The sequence below is a fragment of the Perissodus microlepis genome, chromosome 11 (assembly GCF_051167445.1).
Source record: "Perissodus microlepis isolate ML-2025 ecotype Zambia chromosome 11, ASM5116744v1, whole genome shotgun sequence".
Taxonomy (NCBI): Eukaryota; Metazoa; Chordata; class Actinopteri; order Cichliformes; family Cichlidae; genus Perissodus; species Perissodus microlepis.
Genome location: NC_140471.1, coordinates 15125291 through 15148894, shown reverse-complemented (window position 1 = coordinate 15148894; position 23604 = coordinate 15125291). Strand labels below are relative to the sequence as shown.

The 23604-nt window shown below is 42.7% G+C and overlaps 1 protein-coding gene across 2 annotated transcripts in view; it reads right to left on the bottom strand.

Moving 5' to 3' along the window:
• Positions 1-293: 293 nt before the first annotated feature.
• Positions 294-23604, bottom strand: part of LOC146377409 (nuclear factor of activated T-cells, cytoplasmic 1-like) — a 60503-nt gene continuing 37192 nt past the window's right edge. For both annotated transcript variants that reach the window (XM_084944196.1, XM_084944197.1), the window contains exons 9-10: positions 19209-19862; positions 294-2177 (exon numbers count right to left, since the gene is read on the bottom strand). In XM_084944196.1, the coding sequence (XP_084800322.1) occupies positions 2122-2177; positions 19209-19862 (710 nt within the window). In that variant the 3' untranslated portion in view covers positions 294-2121. The remainder of the gene's footprint in view (positions 2178-19208; positions 19863-23604) is intronic.

Below are 23604 nucleotides of genomic sequence, written 5' to 3'. Positions count from 1 at the left end.
AAGAGAAAACTTGCAAGATCTGAATTTCAAAATCAGTGTTAGAATGCACAGTTTTTCCTCTCACAGACGTCCAGTGATTTAATTGCTGGGCTGGTGCTTTGCTAGTCTTACAAAATTTAGAGACAAATTTTTAAAAGAAAATAATTTTTGAATGTTTTAATTACTTTTTTATTCAATTCAAACAGGTTAAAGGAAATAGGGAAGCTACTACTCAACACAATGCTTTTCTTTTTTTTTTACTTTATTATCAAATATTTGTTAACTTTTTTTTTTCAACAATCAACTTACTCACTTACAAATATAACACTGGGACATTTGTTACTTATGGTCACCAAAATGCCATTTATTAGGTCATTTTTGAGAACACATTAAATGCACTTAAAACACATTTCATTTTTTTTCATAAATATTTAATATTAAAGAGAAATATATTTCACCTTGTGCCTACACAGAAAAGCATTAGAGAGTTGCAACAATTTTGTAGCCAAGAAAGGTAGTAAGGCACAAAATACAAACCTTATTGATAGAGTTTAGTCATGCTATTATAATATATGTTGAAAAATGTATTAGGAAAGCTATCCTGGAAGCTACTATCAGCTAAATGATCCCCAACATCAGTACAGTGTGCATGCTCCAAAAGACAGACGACATGGAAAAGACTGCGTTTATGTGAAGAGTTGACAGAAGCGCGTTTATGACACTACAGTGGAAATCAGTCTACAATATTTGGTCTGGAGGCAAGAAAATCAGCTCTGTGTTTACGGTAAAGTGCATGTCTTTTTTTTCGTATGATGGAACCATCCTATGCTAAAGTCTCAGTCAGAGAAAAAAAAAGAAACTTTGACAATAATTTCACCAAAGATAAAATCCTTTGGTCTACTCAGATCAATTATTGCCAGCTGTAAGTAACAGTCCTGTCAGCTCCTCAGTGAAATCACCCAGATGATGAGGAAAACTGAGCCCGTGGTATAGATTATCCCTGTGCCTATTTACATGCAAACCTGCAGAGCAACAAGTAACAGACAAATCTATAAAAGTATTCCCCTTTAATTCCAGCAGGTACATTTACCTTTGTTCAACAATCTCTCAGCTGGGAAAGAATAAAACTGATACCTGCCTTATCAAGCTCCTGTAAACCAGGAATTTTGATAGGATATGTACTTTAAAAAAAAATCCTCTGATTGTCCTTGCATCATTATGTCATGATCTGGGTGGAAAACTGGAAGACCAGGAAAGGATGATAAGGAAATAGGCACTAAGGTGAAAAAGTAAAGGTGAAGGGTAGCAGAAATGCTACAAAATCATATCAGGGAAAGACAGGGGAGGGGGCGGGGGGATAACAAACTGCATGATATGAGCATAAGGCATACATATTTTCAAATACATGTTTATACAAAAGAATATCATACATAAAATTCCGTATAAATGAACAAAGATAATAAGGAAGCAGGCAAAACAAAATTCGAATCAGTTGACATGCTTCCTATAGATGTTCCAGCCTTTTTGTTTCCCTGTAAACAAATAATTGAAATAATACAAAAAAATATCATAGAAAACTTCAGTCGGGTTTTTACACTGAACCGTTTGCATTTGCCTGACTGCTGCTGCTGCTTGCAGTCAATAGCACTGCTGTAAGGCACCGAGTTGGTTGATGCGGACTGACTGTGCAGACAAATGAACCAAAGTGATGAAGCTTGACACTTATTGTCCCATTAGCTTGTCCATGCATTAACGTACAGATCACACTCGAAATGAAGATTGTCATTTGTTAACGACAGAAAATAACTCAGTCTCTATGAGTTGTTTGGTCCACTAAACATCAGCTGCGAATTAAGGCAAGTGTAATCGTATACTTTGCCCCTGATATATCACTTCCCTTTTTTCGTTTCTGTAAATATAACATTCACCTGTTTATTCAAATGGAGCTTGCCAGTGATTGTCAATGTGAGCCTGCAGAGAGTCTGAGACTGAAGAGGAGCGGGTGGCATCGATAGTTAGGTGGGAGATCCTGGTCAAACTTTTATTCTTTATAATCTGGATCTCTGGCTGTTTTTGTCCTCGTTTGTTGATGCTGCTTTTGGACGTGTATGTGCTGCTGCTGCTGCAGGAGACTCAAATGGTCTATGCGTGAGTGTGCACCGAGATGCTGGAGAGGTCGTTCCTGATGATCTCATTAACTGTGGAAACAAAAGAGAAAGAGGAGATCTTTATTAACTGCTCCCATTTAATGACACGCTAAAGCATTATTACATTTCATGAAAATACTGGCCTTGAAGGGTTGTTTGTTTGAACACTGACAAAGGTTGGAGTCAGAGCCCCAGAACCTCAGGGGACCAGATGCTCCAGTCAGATTTCAAGTGATATTCAAGAGCTATGCTTACTTTTCATGGTTAATACCTATCTTTTTAAATGTCTCATATATCTTTGAAGGGGCTTTCTGAAGGTAAAACCCTGAAAAAATCACCTAGGCTACATAAATAGGTTTATTTTCTAGGGCATGACTCATTTTATAGAGTGAAGATCAGGGGATATTGGCTTTTGCGGCTTTTGAAATCCGTCTCTCACCACTTCTCCAAATGCAGTAGTTGATCACTTTTGTTTTTATTCATTTTTGCCACAAAAAAGAAAAAAGACCCAACAACAACAACTACTACAAAGCTCAATTACAAGACAAGACAATGACCCACTCGGGTTGTATTACCTAATCTCGACAGATCCTAACGCCATATACGGTTTTGAGGTCTTTCGTATTTCAATTCTGTGCTTGTATATCAAACATTTCCAAATTATTATGTTAAGTCAAAGTACCATGGTTAGGAACAAGTAATGTAGAAAGAAAAAAACATTTCACAGAAAATATGGGAGTTCATACTTTCATATTTTTTAAGGTTAGCCTGGTATATAATCTGCTAACGTCTGATTTCAGTATCACCTTATGACTCAGCTGCATCCTGCATACAATTCCCGCTGTTTGCCCTGCAAGCCACTTTGCAACGCCCTCCGCCCCAAATCTGTGACCTGTCTGTTGCCTTGGATACCTGCTCTGTTATGATGGAAGGTCAGAGCCATAGTGTGAAATATAAATTACACGTGTTGGCAAATCCTCTTTTGGCTGAAGTCTTCCTAGCTACTCTAATGTTTTCTTATTAGCGAACTCTTTAAACTTTAAACATGAGAACATCTCAGACAGCAACACTACACTGCATACTTGACATCAGGACATCATGGACATCAGAAGCCACAGTCCAAACATATCAATGTCATTAGCAACTCATTTCGGCTCCATGCGAATATCCCTGTTTTTAGTCATCGTCTTGTGTTTCCTGCACCAGTTCCTGTGCCCGCGCTTTTCCCACAGTCGGGCAGACAGAGATCAGTCCCCTGCCTTTATCTTCTCTGTGTTCTTTGGCAAAACAGAGGGAAGTGACTGAGAAGATGGCGAGGACCCTGAGACCTGTTGCTCGACAAAAACAAGAAGCCTCATAGTCACAGAGCTCGCCTTGATAAGACAGGCCGATGCAGTCTGAGTCTGCTGGAACCACCATCGGAGCCGAGACAGGAAGTCCACCCACTTTGAAGTTCAGAGTGGGCCTGCGTTTGTTATCACTGCGTACTGTTTGGTGAATTATGAAGCATCAGCATAGATCAAGATAAAAACAAAACTGAGAAAAACTTATTTGGAGCTCCTTTTGTACTATATCATTTAACTGCTGCTTGATTTCAGTTAAGTGTGATGTTGATTGCTGAGGTGCTAATAAAAAAATGTTTTGCTGAACTGATCCATGCAGAACAAATGGCAGAACCACCAAGGAAACAAGGCTGAAGGCATAAATAATGTTTGATTTAAAAGACACACAGGCTCTACAATAATAGCTGTCCTTGTTTTATGTATGCAAACGCCCACCTTTTCACACACACAAACAAGCATGCACACACACACACACACTCACACTCACACACACACACACACACACACACACACACGCACACAAGTTGGTTGGGACTCCCCTCCCTGAACAGGAGGAACTCCCATTGGAAAAACTCAACCTGTGCCAACAGTGTTGACTGTTTTCAACCCTGTTCCGCTCCGGGCTAAACAAGCATTTACATGCTGTGGTTATTTTTAGATCCACCATTGCAGGACACGAAGGAAGTGCAAGCACATGTATGCACAACGAAATGATCACAGAGAGGTGAGAAAACATCGGCAGCTAGTTCTTATGAAGAAGTGGGAAAACCCGACGGTTCAGCAACAGAAATAGATCATTCATATTTCTGAGATTAAAAGTGGTGGCTTCTTTTTCTTGATTTCAGTCACTGTTCAAAAAAAGAAAACGAAAAAAATCGTGACGTCTCTTCCTCCCACATATTAACTGCAGTGTTATTTTGATGCCCTTTATCAACTAATACTTTCCATTGGCAAGCACAAAGATGTTCCATTCTGAAGAAATAGTGACAGAGAAAAGAAAGGTAAAACACTGGCCCTTGTGTTTCATTTATGTACTCTGTCAGCAACGTGAGAATTTTAGAAGCAGGATGTGGCCAACTGTTGCACCACAAGACAACACCAAGATGCTATTTATAGCATCTTAATACTCATGTCACTATTTAGTTGTGACAAGTTCTGGGAAACAAAGACCTTTTAAAGAAAACTCACAGGTAATGTTTTTGAGAGAACCAAAGGTCTCGCATGTCACGCATCTTTTAAAAAAACAAAATTAGTTGAAATGATCCAGTTTTAGCTAAAGACTTTTATTTTTACTTTTCTGTCCTGAGCTTATGTATCTTTTTTTTTTTTTGAGAAAAAATGAACCAGAAAGAATTATCTCTCTGTTTTTCCTTTACTACATTTTTGACTCTGTCTTACCGTCCTTGAGGTGACTAGATAACCACAAATATGCAGCAGTGGGGAAGGTTGTCAAGCATTCGGAGGAACATTTAGTTCTAAATGAAATTTGGCTTAAAAAATTCTTCCGTTGCACAATCTGGACTGGCAAGTGTGGATTATAAGATTTCATCAGCATACCTTGTAAATCTAAGTGTAACCTTTGAAAAAGAGTGCCAGAGGGCTATTTTTCCACTTTCGTGATCGCTATATGCTATTGTTAAAAAGAAGATTCCATGTAATGTTACAATAACGAAAGCAAAGTGGCCTGGCTTCCCTCTCAACAGCACTGGAAACTTTTTTTTTTCTTTTTTTCAGTTGCCCAGGTTAATAATGGAAAGCTGGGAGGATACCCTCTCGTGAACAAACAAAAACAGTGGAAAACTGAGCTCCAAATATTCCCCTGCTGAAAAAAAAGAACGAGGGAAACAAAAAACACGTGCCCTGCTAGGCTTAGTTAAACAGAGTGGCATCCTTTATTAAGCTTCCCGGCCAACGCAATCGGCAAACCGCAGCCTGGACCTGTCAGGACCTATACTCCAGACTGGGTGGCTGGGAGATCTATTTCAGGCAGGTGTGAGAGTGACACAAAAATATGACTGCACTTTACTGTGATGCCAGCCAAGGTGAACAGCTCTATGGACAATTCACCTTTGTGAGGGCCTGCCAGTGTGTCTTGGCAGGGAAAGTGGCTAATTGCTAAATCCCTGCCTCCATTGGGTGTGACTCCGGGCTGAATAAACGTTGACCTTGCTAAAATAACCAGTCTGTATCAACTGTCATGGAAGATGTTTTTCAACCTGCTAGAAGGCGGTAATGGAGGCAGCTCTAGTATACATCCTGAATATACTGGCGTATGCAAATTTAACACGACTGCTGTCGGTACTTGCAGCTTTTAGAATAACAAATTGACCACGCCTTAAATCACACAAAGGTTCTCTAACTAGGAGTATTATTTCCAAAATTAACATTATATTGTATTAAATTAGACTTAATTTGCGTAATTTGTGATTAAGACCGTAAACTCATCAGGAGAGTGTTTGCTAAAGTGTTTGCTGGACTTCTTTTTGCAACCAGAAAGGTAATTAGAATGAATACAAGTTTAGGTCACACTGATTTGCTTTACTTTTCAGAACAGAGGCTACATGTACTATTTTATCTACATATAAAGACACAATAAATGAAGAAAAAGTAAAGCTGGTCTGTAGTTATGTCTTACTTTCATCTTTTAAAGAATCCAATCCAATGGCTTAGGTAGCAAAAACATCATATTCACTCTGCTGCTGACGTAATTTGGAGGGTACAGTATATACAAGCACTGATATAGCGACAGCATAGCTGCTATACCTCACTGTTACTTACTTACAAATTGGTTTCTTTTTATCCAGTAATACAAGCACGCCTGATATGACTTCATTTGGCTTTTCTAAGAGTTCAGTGTGAACCTGAACTGCACTGGGGATTTAGTTAGCATTGTTACGGGATAGTGCTGTGCACTGGGGTTCGATAACAGCCGGGCTTCCTTAGAGAACAGAGGATGCCCTGTGGTCTGGAGAGATGCGGAGCCTCGAGGCCTGAGAGCCTCTTGGAGGTTCCTGCTGTCGAAACACGATCCCCTGTAGTCAAATCAGGCCTGACTGGCAAACACCTGACAGCGAGAGAGAGCAAGAGACTTCACCTCACCCCGGCCTCCGTACGTGACCTCCGTACTTAAGGTTGCAACAACAGGTTCCTGGCAGTGACTTCTGCTCTGCCGCTCGAAGTCTCTTGATACTGAAGAAGTGGAGGGCACCTTCCTGATCTCCCCTTACTTTCACGTGTGCTAGCTGCAGCTGTGTTAGGGTCAAGGACCTTCACACTGTAGCGAAGGTGATTGTTTCCTGTGCTTGCTCTTACCTCCTGTAGTACCACATCGGGTTTTGTGAGAGAGAAGAGGAAGTTTCCTTCTATTGTGGCCCCGAGACTCTCGGCAGCACGTGAGGAAGTTTGCCTGAGTCACACAAGTTCTTTCATGTAAACACACAAAAATCGAATCGCCACCCAATCTGTACACTACCTCGGAGTGAGTAAAAGGAGACTAGCTGCGAGGAGGACTCACAGTTAAACCTCATCTGACCTCGTACTTTCATGTGAAATTGATTTGGTGGGGAAGCCGAACTAAAGCTCAAACTTGAGAGACAATTGAATTTCCTGGTACATATTACTTTTGTTTCCCCACTATATCAAATCTTCTCTTGGCCTCAGCAGAAACACTTAATGGACAATTTGCTGCCTCCCACACACAGCTCGAGCGGCTGGACGGAGAGGCTCTGACACAGCGTCACTTATCTTGTGCTAATCACCAGCAGTGTCAAAAATAGGGAGGAGGGGGGGTGAAAGGTCGGAACGCACACGCGCATAAAATGACACAGACAGAGAAGTCAGCATGGAGTAAGTGAAAGAGAGCGAGCGAAACCGAGGGAGACGCGATCCTTATTCCCACAGATAAACACAAATGGAAAGAGACAAAGCGTTCCGCTCATGCTTCATCGTGATAAAGTGCTTCATAAATTCATCTGAGCCTTGCAGGTAGACAGCTTCTAATCCATTGCAGGGATCCCTTTGGGCCTAATGATGTGATGATATGTACAGACAGTATATTTCATCCCCACAGTTAGGCTGATCTGTGAAGCCCCAGGCTTTCCCATGTGGAATCGCTCAGTCTCCTCAGCTGACAGAGGAGTTGGAGAGAAGAAAAAAAGGGGGTGGGGTGGGGGGGTTTAAGACAAAGCCGAGTTTACCCTGAGAACTGAGGTTTTTTTACAGCTGCCCTGCAACAGCTGCAGAGCACCGATGTGTGGTGATCTCCTCACACTGCTGAGGTGAACAGCGATCCCACGAAATTCACTTCATTGATTTTGGACGTGGAGTCATGGCTAGAGATAATCATGAGAGAAATAATAGATGAGGAGCGTAATGGTAGGTGACACATGCCTAACCCTAAAAGTCTTATTTCTGTCTCTCCCACTTTACTATTTTTAGTTTGATTTAATTTTCTCCCCCTCCCCCCAACAAGATTGCCGGGCTATTCAGCTGCCAAAGAGTGGATTAAGAGTAAGCAAGCTATAGACAGGCATTTCTGACCAACAGTTCACCTCTCAGTCTGCGAGTGAGTGCTGCCTGCAGACACGAGGAGCCTTGATGATGTAAAAACAGTGCAAAAGGTCTGCGTCAATTCTTTTTCTGTTAAAAAGCACTATTATCTTATTACGTTGTCAGTGTGTTCCCATTTAGAGAAAAGCTACTCTGTTTAGGGATCAGGTGTCTGCGGTGCATGTTTTTCTGAGACTACAATACATTTAAATAGACAGATTTACCAATTTTGTGTGTTGTATGCTTAAATCATTTCAATACAAAAGTATTTTGTTTTTTGTTTGTTTCAGTTTACCCCCTGGCTTCATGTGCACCCACTTCCACATTGTCCCATCCCTGAATGAACCTACTGAATCACTACTGATGAGATTGAATTAGAAGGAGTAAATTAGCTTTCTATTTTTTATTTTTTTTAGTGGCACAAAAAAAAAAGAAATAAAGTATAGAGTGTAAACAGTAAGTGCTCTGATGTCGCTGAACAGATTTCCAATCAATATGTCTGCTGCTGTTTTTAGACAAGGACTCCTGGCTCAGTTGGATGAGAGAGCTGGAGCAGCCTTGAGAAATAATGATGACATACTCTCTGCGCCTCATGTGGAGAGACAAAGTGGAGCTGGGCTCTAATCTCCACCTGAGTCTCCGATGCGCCTCTCCCTTCAGAGCGCATGCTTTATGGCTCTCTGTAGTCAGACGAATCGGAAGAGTTCAGGGTTGCCTGCCTCAGCCCACAGTCACTGAAAAGTATCCAAAATTTACTAGAGAGGCTGGAGAACAATGAAACAGCAGCATACCAAATTAGAACCCTAAAGACAACAACTTTTACTGAAAGCCCCACCACTGATATGCTTATTTTGGCCGCCGTGGCGCAGAACCTTTGTCTTTGATCTTGCTTGGTGTGCTCTGCCGCTCCCTATCTCACCTCGCTCCGTCTCTCTCTTTGTGAGCCTTTCACTTCCCTCCTCCTCCTCTCATTTCCTCCCAGGCCCAGGAGGCCCCGGGTGTACTCGCTTGAGGTCGCTCTCTGGGGAGGATGAGGGGGAGGTGTTTACATGGTTGGAGCTACTCTCTGGTGCCCTCATCACTGACTTCTCTGAATTTGGCGTGTGAGGCGTTACGAGTGCGTCACGAGCAATAACAGTCTTTGTCCGGCGTTATAGTTCACGAGCATTTTACACTTTTTAAGAAGGATAAAAAAAGGATGCTGCAGTACGAGCCGCACTAGTCGATTGACAGGTGATGTCACCGAGTGCGGCGCAGATGCTCGAATGTTTAGCACAAAAAGCGCTTTCTGTTATTTTGATTGCACGGGTCCGCTTGATTGCGTTAAACTGCCTTTAAAAAAAGTTACAGCGGAAGAATACCACAACAAAACACAGCAATCAAAGTGTTTATCAAACAAAAGCAAACATAAAAGCAACACGCTAAAGAGCTTCTGTGTGTACAGATCACGTGAAATCAAAAGCTCCGTTTCACGCAACTAGCAGAGCATGAATGCATAAAGCAAACACCAAAGCCTGAAAAAAATAGCACCAAACCGAGCAAAACTCGCACATCTCAGCAGCTGAGATATGAAAGGAGACAGATTAAAACCCTTTGCATGGCTCATTACCAATGGGTTTATGGTAAAATAACTCGGCCATCTGATAAACTCGCCGTGATTGATTTGGAATTAGAAACGTATGGCGGCTCGGGATTTCACAGTTTTCTTTCTTTTTTTTTTGAATTATGGAACGGAGTCTAAAAATATGAGCATATTGAAACAATCATACTTCAAGTAGGCTGCAGTCGTTTGGGTGAGAATTTGGCAGTGCACCTGCGTATAATACAATTTACAACTGCATTTGTAGTGGGCTTCTTTAAATCACCTGTTGCCTGTCAGCTGAAATGTGGGATTTCAGACTTGTTTTCTTCTGTTTATATATAAATTATATTCTCTGTGTCCAAAAAGGCTTACCTCACTGCGAGCTTTATTGTTTGCTATTCATCATAGATGGATGGCTGGTTTTGGTGTAGCAGCAAGTCATGGGCTTAAGTTAACCCGTCTCTTTAGACATCCATGAAAACGCATTAGCTTTTGGCATGCTAAAGTTGGACATTTGTTGTCAACCCCTGCGTCTTATTGTTTGTTTTGGCTTGAACGCGCTGATGAAAACAACATTTGCACTTATCTAGGATCTTGCTGAGCTGGATGGCTGGTTTGCGTAGAGAGATAAGGCACTGAAAAGTATACTAAGCTAACTAAATCTTAAAAAGCTTCTGCTGCTCACGGGAACATGGCCTCTCTCTTTCAGCATCCCCGTGGCGCTCTAGTGATCTCTACTGAAGCTGAGAGTTATCTGATTAACACCCTGTCTGCTCACCCCAACTATTGCCCCTGTAGCTTTAAAGCCTATACTCAGGAGGACACAGAGGGGGAGGCCCTCCTTGGGGCACATCATGGATTTATTCGCTGGAAGGTAGAGAGAGCCAATCGTGGCCAAATATTCTCTTATCTCCTTTCCAACACCCTTGACCTCGCTTTGATTTTCATAGACAAGCGTACATCCATCTGGAGACTGTATAGCTGTCAAGAAACCCAGACTGTCTCAGAGCTGAAGGTGAAGACAGCTACACTTTCGCAGACAGTGGGTGAAACGGAGACATTGTTGGCCACCTGTAAATCACAGACGCACATCTTCACCTGCTTCTGTTCGCAGTGTTTAATATCTTACAAACTCAACAGTTGGTGATGAGAGAACCTTCCACTTGAATAACTTAAAAGAAACGAGAGCCTGCGCTGCTACTCCATCCTACAGTAAATCTAACTGATCTAATTAAAGTGTACGTGATGTTTTCATTCACATAGAGCTTAGACACAGAGCTTTCCAAGTCCAGCTCCCCGCAGATTCGTCATGGCTGATTTACTACATGAGCAGAAAGAATTAGTTTGTCCTCTAGTAGCAGGAACTGTGGGGTCTATCAGAAAAGTATGTTTGCAGTTTTTAGGGCTGAAAAATAATAGCATCGCTCTCTAGCAGGAGACTCTTTGTAAAGTATTGTAGATAATGGCTTTAATAGTGGTTAATAAAAAATTTACCAATGCCAATTTACCACAGAGGTTTTTTTTCTTCCGCACACCCCAAAAGTTAAAGATTAATAGCTTATAACCTACAAGACATTAGTAAATGACCTATAAAGAATTAATGAAGTCATTAGTTACACACTGTATGAAGGGTAAATTATTAAAAAGTCTTACTAATACATTTCTATAGTAACGCTTCATTGAAACGTTCTCTCTTCACCATCACTAACGAGCAGATTACGTTTTCAGAGCTCAAAGTGTAACTGTAGGCAGAATTTTCTTTTCTTTGAATCTTGAAAGAATCTTTTTTTTCTTCTTGCACTGTAAAATCAGCTGATTTCAATTCATTTGCAGTAGGAGGAAACTGTTGGAGTGGTCTGCAACCTTTCAGGACTGGCAACATGGGCATTATTTTTAATGCCCGAAAAGGTAAAATACAAAATGTATCTATGACAGAAACAACTGCATTATACTGCTAACACAACTTTGGCTTGTTGCAAGCACCTGCACAGACAGCATGCTAACACAAAGCTAGCAAAGAATCCAGAGGGACGATAAAGAACTTAATTTCTGTGTCTTTACAGTAGTAATTGTCTTTTGTTATATAATCTTTCAATACCACAAAGCTTAATAAAATGCTTCACTAAAATCCACAGTAAAAGGTTTTCTTATGCTTTTGGAAATAAGCAATCAAAGGATTTTCCTTTATGTTACCATGTTGCTTCGGGCTCAGCTGAGTACAATCTGAGAATTGGAGGGCCAGTTGAGGTGTAAAACCTCCATGGGTCATAGGTCAATAGCAGGACACTCACAGTTCAGCGGTTACGATCATCCCCTCCAATGAAAGAAACCCATTCACCCACTGCTCTCTGCAAGTGGCCGCTGCTGGGGCAGGAAGAAAATGTGATCTTTCACTTTGGTTGTGTTTTTCTTTCTTTGACTTTCAGTGTCTTGGTTATAACAGCTTTAGCTGTGAAAAGAGCTCATAGTGTCCATCTGTTTGCGTGTGTGTGTGTGTAAAGAACAGGGGCGATGGAAGCCAGGGAAAATCACCAAGATTACATGCTACTTTCTTCCACCTCAGATTTTCCCCTCTTTCTCCTCCATCTCTGTCTGTGCCTCTGTCTACTTTATTTCTATGGCTGACCTGCTTCTCCACATGCTCGCTGAATATTCCTGGATGTGAGGGGATGATGAGCATCTCCTGGCCTAAAAAATCTGAAACTTCTGATAAACTCCTCATGAGTACAAGAGCGCGCTACGAAAAAAAGAAGAAAAAAGAAGAAGAATGAAATTACGTGCGTCTGTTCCTCTCGGTTGAGTGATACGAACATTCTGAAAAGGCTTTCACTTATTTAAGGGTTCATTATGTTCACTGTTACATTTTACACAAGCCTGCCTATATTTACAGTGATTTGTCATTAAACTTAGTAAAAGGAAAGGACATGCTCGTTTGGCTTATATTTTTTTATGTGTTACTACTCTCTCCTTTCAAAGTTTAAATCTTTATCTCCCACCCTCTTATAAATTCTGTCTTGATGCTCCTTCTCCGTGTTTTGTCTTTCTGACTATCTGAAGCATTTGTGCATAGAGGAGACAGTGTACTCTGCCAACTGTTGCAAAACCCAACGGCTTTCCCCATCCCACCCGCCTGGAACAAACCTCTCTGTTGACATCCGTCGCTAAAGGATACAATTTCACTGACATAACAAATTTCAGATGGGAAGCTGTTATTAAGTGGTCTGGGAAGGAGACCTGCTCCTGTTTACTGATGCCGCAGGTATTTATATCCCCTAAATACATATGCTAGGAGCAAGCATCTCACTGTGGTTACTACTCTACGTTCAAATGGAAGATCCTCGGGCAAGACCCTCTCTAAGCTCCTGGGCTGCTGTCCAGGAGTTGTTCCTGACCCCTGACCTCCCTGTTAAAAGACTAAAACAAAAAAATGCTTGCTTTTAAATCAGTTGTGCTTCTTGGGTGTTTGTATGGACTGTATGAGTTTTCCATGTGCTCATATTATTTAATGCCAGGAGGAAATATCCAAGATTCAGGGCAAATTTATGGTTTCTGTGACTACGTAGCATTTGTGGTGTTCAGAGTAAGATTCACTATCTCCACAGAGGAACAGTGTTTTAAGGTTGGTGATGAATTATTTTGGACTGGACAAAATGTTTATGTCATAAAAAAACAAAATACCAGTCGAATCACCGAGATCACTGAGGAGGCTTGAGTTGTGCAAGTGGCATGAACCCGCCTTTCCCCACAGATGATGTTTACTGAAACAGCCTTGAGTGTCATAAAATGTCAGCTAGAAAATGAACAGATAAAAGCTTGGATGCAGCTGAATTCACAGCTTAAATGCAGCCTTCAGAGCTTTATGGAGGAAGGAGACCTGCTCGGAAATCATCCAGTCAGAGCCGTCAACCACACTGACATTTGTCATGTTACGATTCAGTAATGAGAGTGTCTGGCATGAGGTGGTAGCTCTATGATCACAGATATACACAGGAAGATCCCAAGCCAAGCCACAGGCCCTGTCTCAGTCCTGACCTGCTGTGATCCGTGTGGCTCGGTGGCTTTTCAGCACGTGTTTCCTAAACCTCAGAATGTGAGCCACATAAACCGAGCCTCTAAACGGCTGTGTCAGGAGAAACTATAAGAAATACATGACATATGATGAACTGGAATAATATAGCCTTAATGAATAGACTCAGATGAGTCTGGAGAAGGATGCATCTAGTGCGCCATGTGGCTTTACTCTGCTATATTTGATTGCATGCTTTGCCGAAGTCCGTTTTCCTATTGATGCCAGGTAATATGCTTCCACAGAAGGCCACACAGTGCGCGGCGAAGAAAAAATAAGACACCGTTCTTTACGGTAGCAGTTCTGCGTCACGCACTTCTGATATTTGGCAAAAGAAACACGAAACCCATTCAAAACCAGAATCAAAGTCTTTCATCTAAATGTGTCCGTGTGTAGATCCCAGACACAAAAGAAACCCAATTTGTTTAGATAATTTAGCTGCACATTTTCAGCAGACGCATTCTTTCTCGGTGACTGTGGATATTATGACGGAGCGACTGAAACCAGACCAGATCCTCTGGCTCAGCTGCAAGGGTTTGGGGTGCACACACACACACACACACACACACACACACACACACACACACACACACACACACACACACACACACAGGCATTAAAGCCAACCTGTTGCGGTAATAAATGGATCGAATTCGTACAGATTCATCTTGCTGCGTCTATCAGAACTATAATAATATTCCCAATGGTTTTACAAAGAGCTTAAAATCAAAGCACAAATAAGGTAACCCCATTGCCACTGTCATATGTAACCACTTGGATCCAATCATTTGCTAAACTGCGAGCAATCTTGGGCAATAGGGTCTGTAATTGAGTGGGTTTCAAAATGTGTTACAAAAAATATATTATGATCACAACCAGGAATCTACATGCTCTTATGTTCAGCCAGCGGGACAGACATAAAAGAGATGTAAAAGGAAACAGAGCTAAGGTAATCTAGAGGACTTCCACTCAAGTGCAAATGTATTTTTCTTCAGCAAGGACACCACTGAATTCCCTGGGTCCCATTAATGTACCTCCATTTTAACTCCTACACATCAGATTGTAAATCAGCATGTTTAACCACACTGTTATGTGCTTTATGAGAATTACTTCATGTATCCAGCTGTGTGCTGCGACAGGGTCTAAAGATTATTATTATTAGTAGTATTATTACTATTATTTTTTATTTTTTATCACCAGCATGCTATCATCTTTTCCAGTGCTATGAAAATAACTACAATTAACAAGCTCATGGGATCAAGCAAAGCATTTACTTACACTTACACAGCTCATACCACAAGTTGATCTTCATATTTACCGAACAGCATATTCTCTAAAGTGCTTAGTAAGGCCTGTAGTATCTGATAATGGGCAATAAGAGCCAAAGCTGCTCAATTCACAGAGTAAAAATAATGGTTTTTAATCTTAATGAGAAGAAATTGAAGCTAATCTATTGCTGATCCCAGATGTGTAGTTGTTGATCCATAGCTTTGATGGTCTTAAAGGCCAAGCCAAGAGTGCACCCACCTATTAATTTTTCCCATGACTGTAAAACTTCTGCAGCAAGCCCAAACTTTTACTTATACTTCACCACGTCAAGGGCTGCCAGGAAAACGGGATTCCTAATATGAGAAGGCAGCAATAACAATAACATTAAAATATCCACATCCTCTTTGTGGCCATAAATAATAAAAAAGCCATCACGCGTTTTCTTGTACCCGTCAATATCACTATGTGTAGAAGGAGACTATGTTCTAGGCATTGCACTTAACCACAAGACGGCCTTTCTTTCTGTATACTATTAGCTGAAGCTTGACCTGCTCCCAAAAGGCCAGCGGGTCAGAGGTGGAGTGGTGTGAAAGCACACGATGTCACTTACAGTGCTTCCACATCTAAGCCGAGTCGACCAACTAATAGCGAAAAAACACGCACGCACGTATACTATACTAATGCTGTCTAAACATACAGGAGTAGCCCTGCTTTAGTGAGTCCCATTAGGCACTTCAACCCCCAAATCTTGCAGTCTTCTGCCCCCCCCCCCACACCCCAATGAAGCCTTGCGGCACACTCCAATGTTAGCGACTCAGCATGTTTTCAGCGCAGTGAGGACGCACGCTCAATCATCATTAGGGGTTTTGCGGAGTCCTGGGGTCTGGGCACCTTGCCAGGATGTGTAAAAGTTTCCATGAAGAATGCTTTGAGTTGCCTTCAGAAGCACTGGTGGTGGACAGGGATCCTCGGGAAGGCTAGAATTCCGCTTTTGTTGCTGGGGGTTGGGAGTTGGGCAGCGAAGGAAGGAGGAAAGAAGGATCAACAACAATTCTGTTTTCAGTTAGTAAAAAGCACACTAGTTTTGAATTGAGGAGGAAACAATCGCAACACAAGGAAACCAGAGCACATATGTCAAATGTCAGAAATCAGCAGAGGCTGGTTTGCACTCTGTGTTTTTCTTATTTTAGGGAATAAGGGCCCTCTGTTTCCCAGAGAGGCAGGTGGTAGAAATCTGGCTCTCTGATTAACAGTAGTTCCTTTGCTGCGTGCTGCATTCAGTTACATTTCATGATATCACCCATCACAGCAGCAGCTAATGAGACAGGACACACGGCAGCAGCCTCATAGGCCCCGAATGCCTCACACTGCCAACACATCACCTCTGCTCTACTCTACTCTACTCGCAACCACAGCAAAATACCTATAAACAGCAGGAACAGGTTTCCAAGGCAAGAAAAATAAGTCTCAGAATAGTAGCTTAGGTTTGTGTAACCCGTGTTTTTCATATGTAGACCAAGATATGTCACAGGAAGCGATGTCACCAGAAGTGCGCCTTAAAATATATGACAAAAACATGCTGTCATTAAAGCTTTCTTTTCTTTTTTTCTTTTTTGGCTTAATTAGTTCAGCTAACAAGACAAACGTAATCCTTCAGACCGAGTTATTCATAAAATTCTATTTGTGTACCCACTGATCTCATTTGACTGCCATTTTTCTAGCTCATAAAGTACAGATAGCGGGCTGCGAGTAAGTACGAAATGTCTGAAATCTTTGCTTTTACAAGAGCCCCACTATGAGTTGTTTACCACAGTGAGTCAACAATGCAACAAGGCGTAGTCGCCTAGCAGAAGGGTGTTTCAGCCTCTTCTCGCCTCCATTCCCTAAACCACGCTGATATTTGGCCTTAATTCCAGGTAGGAGAAGTGAGGCTGTAAGCAGGTGAGAGCCAACATGCCACTGAGTGAAAATGGGAGCTCCAACGGTGATCTGACTGCCAACTGGAGTCTTCCCATAAAACCTCATTGCAGAAAAAACAAAAAAGAACCATCATATCATGGCTCACACTGAAGTTAGTAAAGCTTCTATCGCAGCAGAGGGAAGAGTTCAGCACTTTACAATGGAGACTGTGTCTACGGCAGTTAGGGGTGTTTACATCTCAGACCCCCTCCCTGCTAACCCAGCTCCTTACGGTACAGTAGCTCACCGTTGATAAGTTGAGTGATTTCTCAGGGGCTGTGTAAAACCTGGGCCCAGCCAGAGAGACACATTTCCTCTGGCTGATGAGAGTCGGGAGGCCTCAGTGTTAGGGCGTGGGAGGTGCACTGCTCTTGGGGAAGATCAAGTGTGCTCCTGCCGACTCCAAATCACGGGCTCCCCAACTGCTTGGGAGGAACGCTTTTTCTTCATGGCCGGTGTTAAATCACCGCTGCCGCGGTGAGGTCATCTGCTAGTCTTCTTTCTTTAATTGAGCTTGCTAACACACGGCTGTAATGCGTGCGGACAGGGGAGTGAGACGCCGGGTTGAGCTGCCTTCCGATCCTATTTATTTTAGCTCAGGGCTCATTTGAGGGGTTTTGGATAGGGTCGGGCCTTGGAGCAGCAGATGCCTTGGCAGTATGCTGTTACCACCGCACACTTACCAGGACTCCAAGAGTTTACCACAGATGCTTGCACAGACGTTAGGTGATGTAAACAGCAGCACGCTGAGGTTTTCAAGGGGCTGCCTCACTGTCTTTGGTCAATCAATACACATTCCTGTGCGTCCCTAATGTAGCTATAATCGCAGGCTGAATACAGAGGAAGGAAGACTGAGCTTGCTAAAGTGACAGAGGATGGAGTAGCGGGGAAGAGAAACAAGGTTACTTGGATGAGCACTGCCACGTCGGTTGGTGTAAAAGGACCCCTTTGGCAACCGTAGTAGAAAACTCAAAATAAAGCTATCGTTTTACTTTATTCAATTAATGCCCACGTGAACGCTTCTGCTGCCGTAATTATTGAAAGCAACAAGAAAGGATTCAGCTTACATCTCCAGACAGTCCAGATTTGTATGAATTCAAAGAGGAAAAAGTCTAAAAGATTTATTTACTTTTGTTATTTTTTTAGAGGAAAGAGAAAGTTTCAAATCAGTTTATAGAGCTGATAAGGGGCAGACATCCCTCCTGTGTCTGTATTGTCTGTTTATGAGATAATGACTAACGGGACTCATCAAGACTGACAGATATGCTGACAACTGCTTTTCAACTCAATTACAGTTCCACAGCAAAACTCCCCAGGTCCCCTCATGCCTATCACCCCTGTACTCCCAGAGCTGTTGAGTGAATGCGTATGAGCTCATACACACACATACAACAACATTAGTTTACTGAACAAAAGGTGCACAGGAAGGGTGATATTCCTGAGTTCAATGCGGTGGCGCCTCCCTCCCCTCTCCACCACCTCTAGTAGTTTGCAGGCAGATTTTAACAGGTCAAGCTGGCTGGATGCCAGGGATGTGCTCTATGGATATATATCATAACAGCAAGTGGAGCTTCTGCTAACACAGATAACAGGTTGCTGCCCTTAGAGACACAATGTGCGATGGACACAGGAGGCAATAAACCCAACCATATGGTCTCTTGGGTGTGACTGGTTTCATTGCTAGAGGGAGACTGGTGACCCCACAGTCTCCCCTGATGACGACAGCTGCATGGTGTGGACTCCGTGGGGAAATGATGGGAAAACAAAGCCTCTGCCTCTTGCGTCCCAGCATCCCTCCCAGATATTTGGGGGTGGCGATGAGGAGGGGGTGGGCCGGCTCAGGAAACCCCTACCCATTGTTTTGCTTCCTTCATTAGTCGTTGTGTCAACAGTTTGGATCGCTACGCGTGTGCCACTGTTTTTGTTCGGCTGCACCCCGGTTGACCCCAGTGCTGTGATGTTTTGACAGATTGTTTCAAAATCCCATCAAGGCAATTTACCGTTTGAAAGTCAAGCTGCCATTCGGACAACATAAGCTGGCCGGCACATTAAAACCAAAAGCAAATAAATCCGCTGGGCCTAAAATTAAACAAATCTGACGTAAATATGCTGCCAGAATTTTTTTCAGGAAATACTCTGAGGTGCAGTAGGGTGCGGCCGTGCGTGAGGGCTTGCAGATAAGAAAAAGCTGTTAAATAAATGTGATGTGTTGCGCAAACAGCCAATTTTGGCACGGACAGTGATCTCATAAAGAGAAACGTATAACTTCATTTAGTTATTATTCTGGATAATGTGCATACACTGCAGGAACTCACCGTCATCTAGGTACATCTGGTCCAGTTCCTGGGGCTCCTGCTTGACGGTGATGGCCATCGAAGGTGGGCTGGCATCCTCAGGTAGCAAGCTTGGTGACCTCCCTCCAGCTTGGGCTGAGCCAACTGGGCTGTAGGCCTGAACGAATGGGCTCTCCGCAGGCCCAACTGGAGTGGAGGGGTGGGACGCTGGGGAAGATGAGGGGCTGCTGTTGGTATAGATAGGGTGGTAGTTATGGCGTCCTGGGCTGTTGAGGTGGTTGGGGCTACCCTGGGAGTGGAGCAACCCTAGAGAAGAGTTGTTATCTGGCGAAGATGGGTGGGCGAGATTAGGGTGGCCAGGGTTGTCCTGAATAGGGGGTGCTACCATGGGTCCTGGTGGTGCTGCTGCGTGGGTGGGGCTGTTGGGGAGGCACTTGCTGAATGCCACAGGAGACAGGTCATGAAGGGTGGGGCTTGAACTGGGGGGTGACGATGGCATGGCAGCATGGCAAGGTGGGCACGAAGGGTAGCCCCCAACCAGGCAGGCTTCAGGGTCGGCCACAGGCATGATGGGAGTGAGTCTTGGCTGGCTGTAGTAGGGAGTGGAATGCATGGAGAGCCCCACGGTACCCAGAGAATCATATTCATCGTGGGGTTCTGTCTTTATGACCGGCACTGATGGGGGAAAGTAGAAAGAAAGAAAGAAAGGAGAGGTTATAAAACGTGCAGGGAATCCACGTGGCGCAGTGAGCGTATGACTGAGGCTGAGTAAAGCATCGAGCAGGCAGAACTGCGCCTGTGATACCCTTTATAATCCAAACAAACAACCACCAGTGGATCTGGGCTCAGCGTCAACTTGGCAGAGTCCTCTAACAGAGAAATCCTTACGCCTCCTCTTTTGCCACCCATCTTTACCACACCGTGAAAAAAAGCAAAAGAATAGGGAGGAAAGAAAAATGGATGAGTCATCAGTGTGGAAAGCCACAGCTGGCTCTAATAATGAATAGGACCTATTTTCTTTGGACTCTCCTCCAGCTCTGATATCCAATAAAAGTACTTTAAAGCAGTGGAGTGCTGCTGCTGTTGCTGCTGCTGCTGCTCAGGACCCCCAGGTTTCCTCCACACTCCAGAAGTAATTGTTTCTCTCAGGACCAAAAAGATAGTGGTGGTGGTGGTGGTGGTGGTGGTGGTGGGGGGGGGGGAGGGGTGAAAAAAAAGGAGATGATTTGATTTTGATTAGGCTGCCTGAGCTGCTTAAGAGGTTGCAGAGCTGTGCCTGTGGTTTCAGGAGCTTCAGACCTCAGCTAATGCAGAGAGTGCAGTGACCCCATTTGATCATCCTGCCTGCGCCCTTCTAACTTCTAATCCAGTGCAGACTGTCTGCGTTGTTTCCTGATTACTTCTGACTGACAGGTATCACATACTTCCTCTTCACTGTCAAGAAAGGTTTTCTAGTAATTGAAAATTTCAATCACAATCCGAAGCCTTCATAAACAGCGGCGTGTTTATGGACCGGGTTGAGTGACGGAGAGGGATCCATATTAACAAGCTCACTGCTGAGTTATTATATAAGTACATATGCACAGGCTGTGCCAGCACAAAAGTAATAGGCCCGTGTTAAGATACCCAAATGCACAGCAAAGGCTTCTGAGTCACAATGGACATACTGTTTATTCCTAGCAATTGTTAAAATGTGTTAATGGGTGTGGTGACTGTTTGGTGCCAGCCATTAAAAGTTTTTGGCTAAATGTACTTCGTAGTGACATTTACTTGAAGCTGTCAATATGAATAAGATGTCTGTGTGTATGATTTTTGTACATAATAGAACCTTTCACTGACAGAAAAAAAGGCAAATTGTCCCTTACTGTGTCAAAAAAAAAAAAAGACATCTAGGTATGTGAGAGTTTGGTCTGAAAAGGCACCAAACTCGTCTGTAGCCTCCCGGGTGCCGAGCTACAGAGCAGCGATAACGCGGCAGGGAACACATTTACGTCAGCCTTGTCTGCTTTCAGAGCCCAGAGACCAGGCTTGGTGTCTGGGGCAGCACGGTGAGTCGAGTCCCATGATGCACAGGCCTCCTCTCCGTGGCCTGGGGAATAACAAGTGAGTCACATGGTCACATAACATCCACAGTTACTTCCCTCCAGATTGTCTTTGTCTCCTGTGCCTTTTTCTCTGGTGTGAATGGACAGAAGTGTGCCAAGGAGCCGAGGGTGTGATATCAGAGTGGAAATGTCATAAAATGAGACCATTTTCATATTTTAGCTTGGGGTCCCGATCTGCATTGCTGCCTCTAATTTGAAACACATTTAACCTTCTGCCTTATGAAATCAGTCAAAAAAAAAAGTCCCGTTAAATATTTAAAGAACATCGCGCTTAACGGATCCTGAAAACTGATATCTTGTTTTAAATGTCTCCTTGCAGAAGTTAAATGAAAAAATAATAATAATTACAATATAATAATAATAATAATAATGCAAGTTGCATACGTCCAGAGTAATTTATTGCATGTACAGATGCCTTTCACCAAAGTATTGCTGTCATTATTTAAGTATCTGAGCACATGTGAAATATACAGCAATTGCAACCTCGCTGTCTTCTATTCTTGGATTATGACATTGACCAGCCGCCAGAAAGAGTGTTTTTACAGCTTTGTCTTTTTATCCTATTAGACATTTTTATGAAATTGTGTCATAATTAGTGTATAAAGTCTGGCGTTATAGCCCAGCATGTGTTTTGTAAGCTCACCGTGACCTTGACCTTTTAAAACCAAGTTCTAATCAGGTTGTCCTTGAATCCACATTTGGGCTTGGTGCAATGCCGTTCCTCATTTCGCATTCAGCATAATGGGACGGCTGTTTGACATGTTTGACTTATGTAGGAAAAGGCTGTTCATTAAGAGTAAAGGAAATTCTAAGCATTGTTTTTTAGATTAAGCAAAACCTCCACCTGCCTGTTCTCCAAAGTTGCAAACATTTTCTCCAAAATTCATACTCCTCCCTCCTCAATTTATAAACAGACGTGTTTCCTCCAGCTTGGTCCATCTCTGTGTCTCATTTCAACTTTATATGAGAACTGAGAAAACAGATTCACCGGGCCCAGTGCAACTTCAGCTGGCTTCTATTTCCTCCCAACCTGTGGGTTATGGCCCACAGACTGTTGATGCTCCGCACATGGTTTTCTCTCCATTTCTGGCAGTTTTCCCTTCTGTCTGCTTGTATTGAACTGATCAGGAATGATCTAGGTATTTTACTGAGCACTTGTTTCCTCTGATGGGAATAGGGACAGTGATGTGTGTCTGTATCTGTTTATTTCATTAAAAAAAGCATGCAGGGCTTATGTGAGCTTTATAAAACACTTTCTAAAGAAGAGCATCTGTACTTCTGGGCAAATTCAAGAGGTATTTTAGGATGCAATAGGTTCTAACACTCTTTTCCACTGGTAAAATATGATACTATTATGCCACTGTGAAAAACATTTTAAGAAATTCTGGACACACCTCATACTATCGGCATGAATCTCCCGTGACATTTAACATGGAGCAGGTGGTAGTTCATTAACTCAAAGGTACCTCGTGCACCGTGTCCCACTGTGTAGGCAATCTGGACACACAGCATACCGTGGGCTTTGGTATACTGTAGGTTAGTGTAAAAACACCCAAAGCTGCAGACCTGACAGAAACAGTTCAGTCATTGTCCAGATTTTTTATTTTTTTTTAGAAAAACATGACTGTGCAAATATTTACAACAAAAGATCAACGTGTGGTTCATTAACTTTTCCTGTATGTGTCACAGAACATGTTTCTGGCTCTACCCTCTCTAGCTCCAACCACAGACTGATGCAGTGATGGTGGGGGAGAGTAGGCAGCCATTTGCGTTAAGAATAGAACTTGATATTACAGAGGAATCTCCAAACGGCCTGTAAAAATAAAGGGGTTCCGAGAAGTTCTTCGCCTGAGCTTTGGTCACTGCCAGCATTTTTTTAGCATTTGTTGTTTAATGTGGTTGGTGAAAACTGTTTCTTATTTGAAGAGCAACACGTCACATCTCTACACACGCAAGAATTATTGGATGGGAGCTCGGAAAAGGGAAGCTCATTCTGGGAACCAGACGACAGTTGTTCTGCATGTACATCTCATCATCACAGACAGGCACTTAGGCTTCAACCGCAAATGCTGCTGATGGTATATTTAAACAATAGCAGTCTTCTCGACTCATCGGCTAAATGCACCTATAGCTCATAATCAGTTCATCCCGATGGAGAAACATTTTTTCCATAACTGGTATAACTCTTTTTTTCTAAGGATTCTAAAAAATAATCTTTATTTTGTTCTGTAAAGGGAAAGGTCAAGTTCTTGTATTCACTTGGACACAGGCGGGGGTTGCTTTGTGTATATCATAGACTGCATATAAAAGAT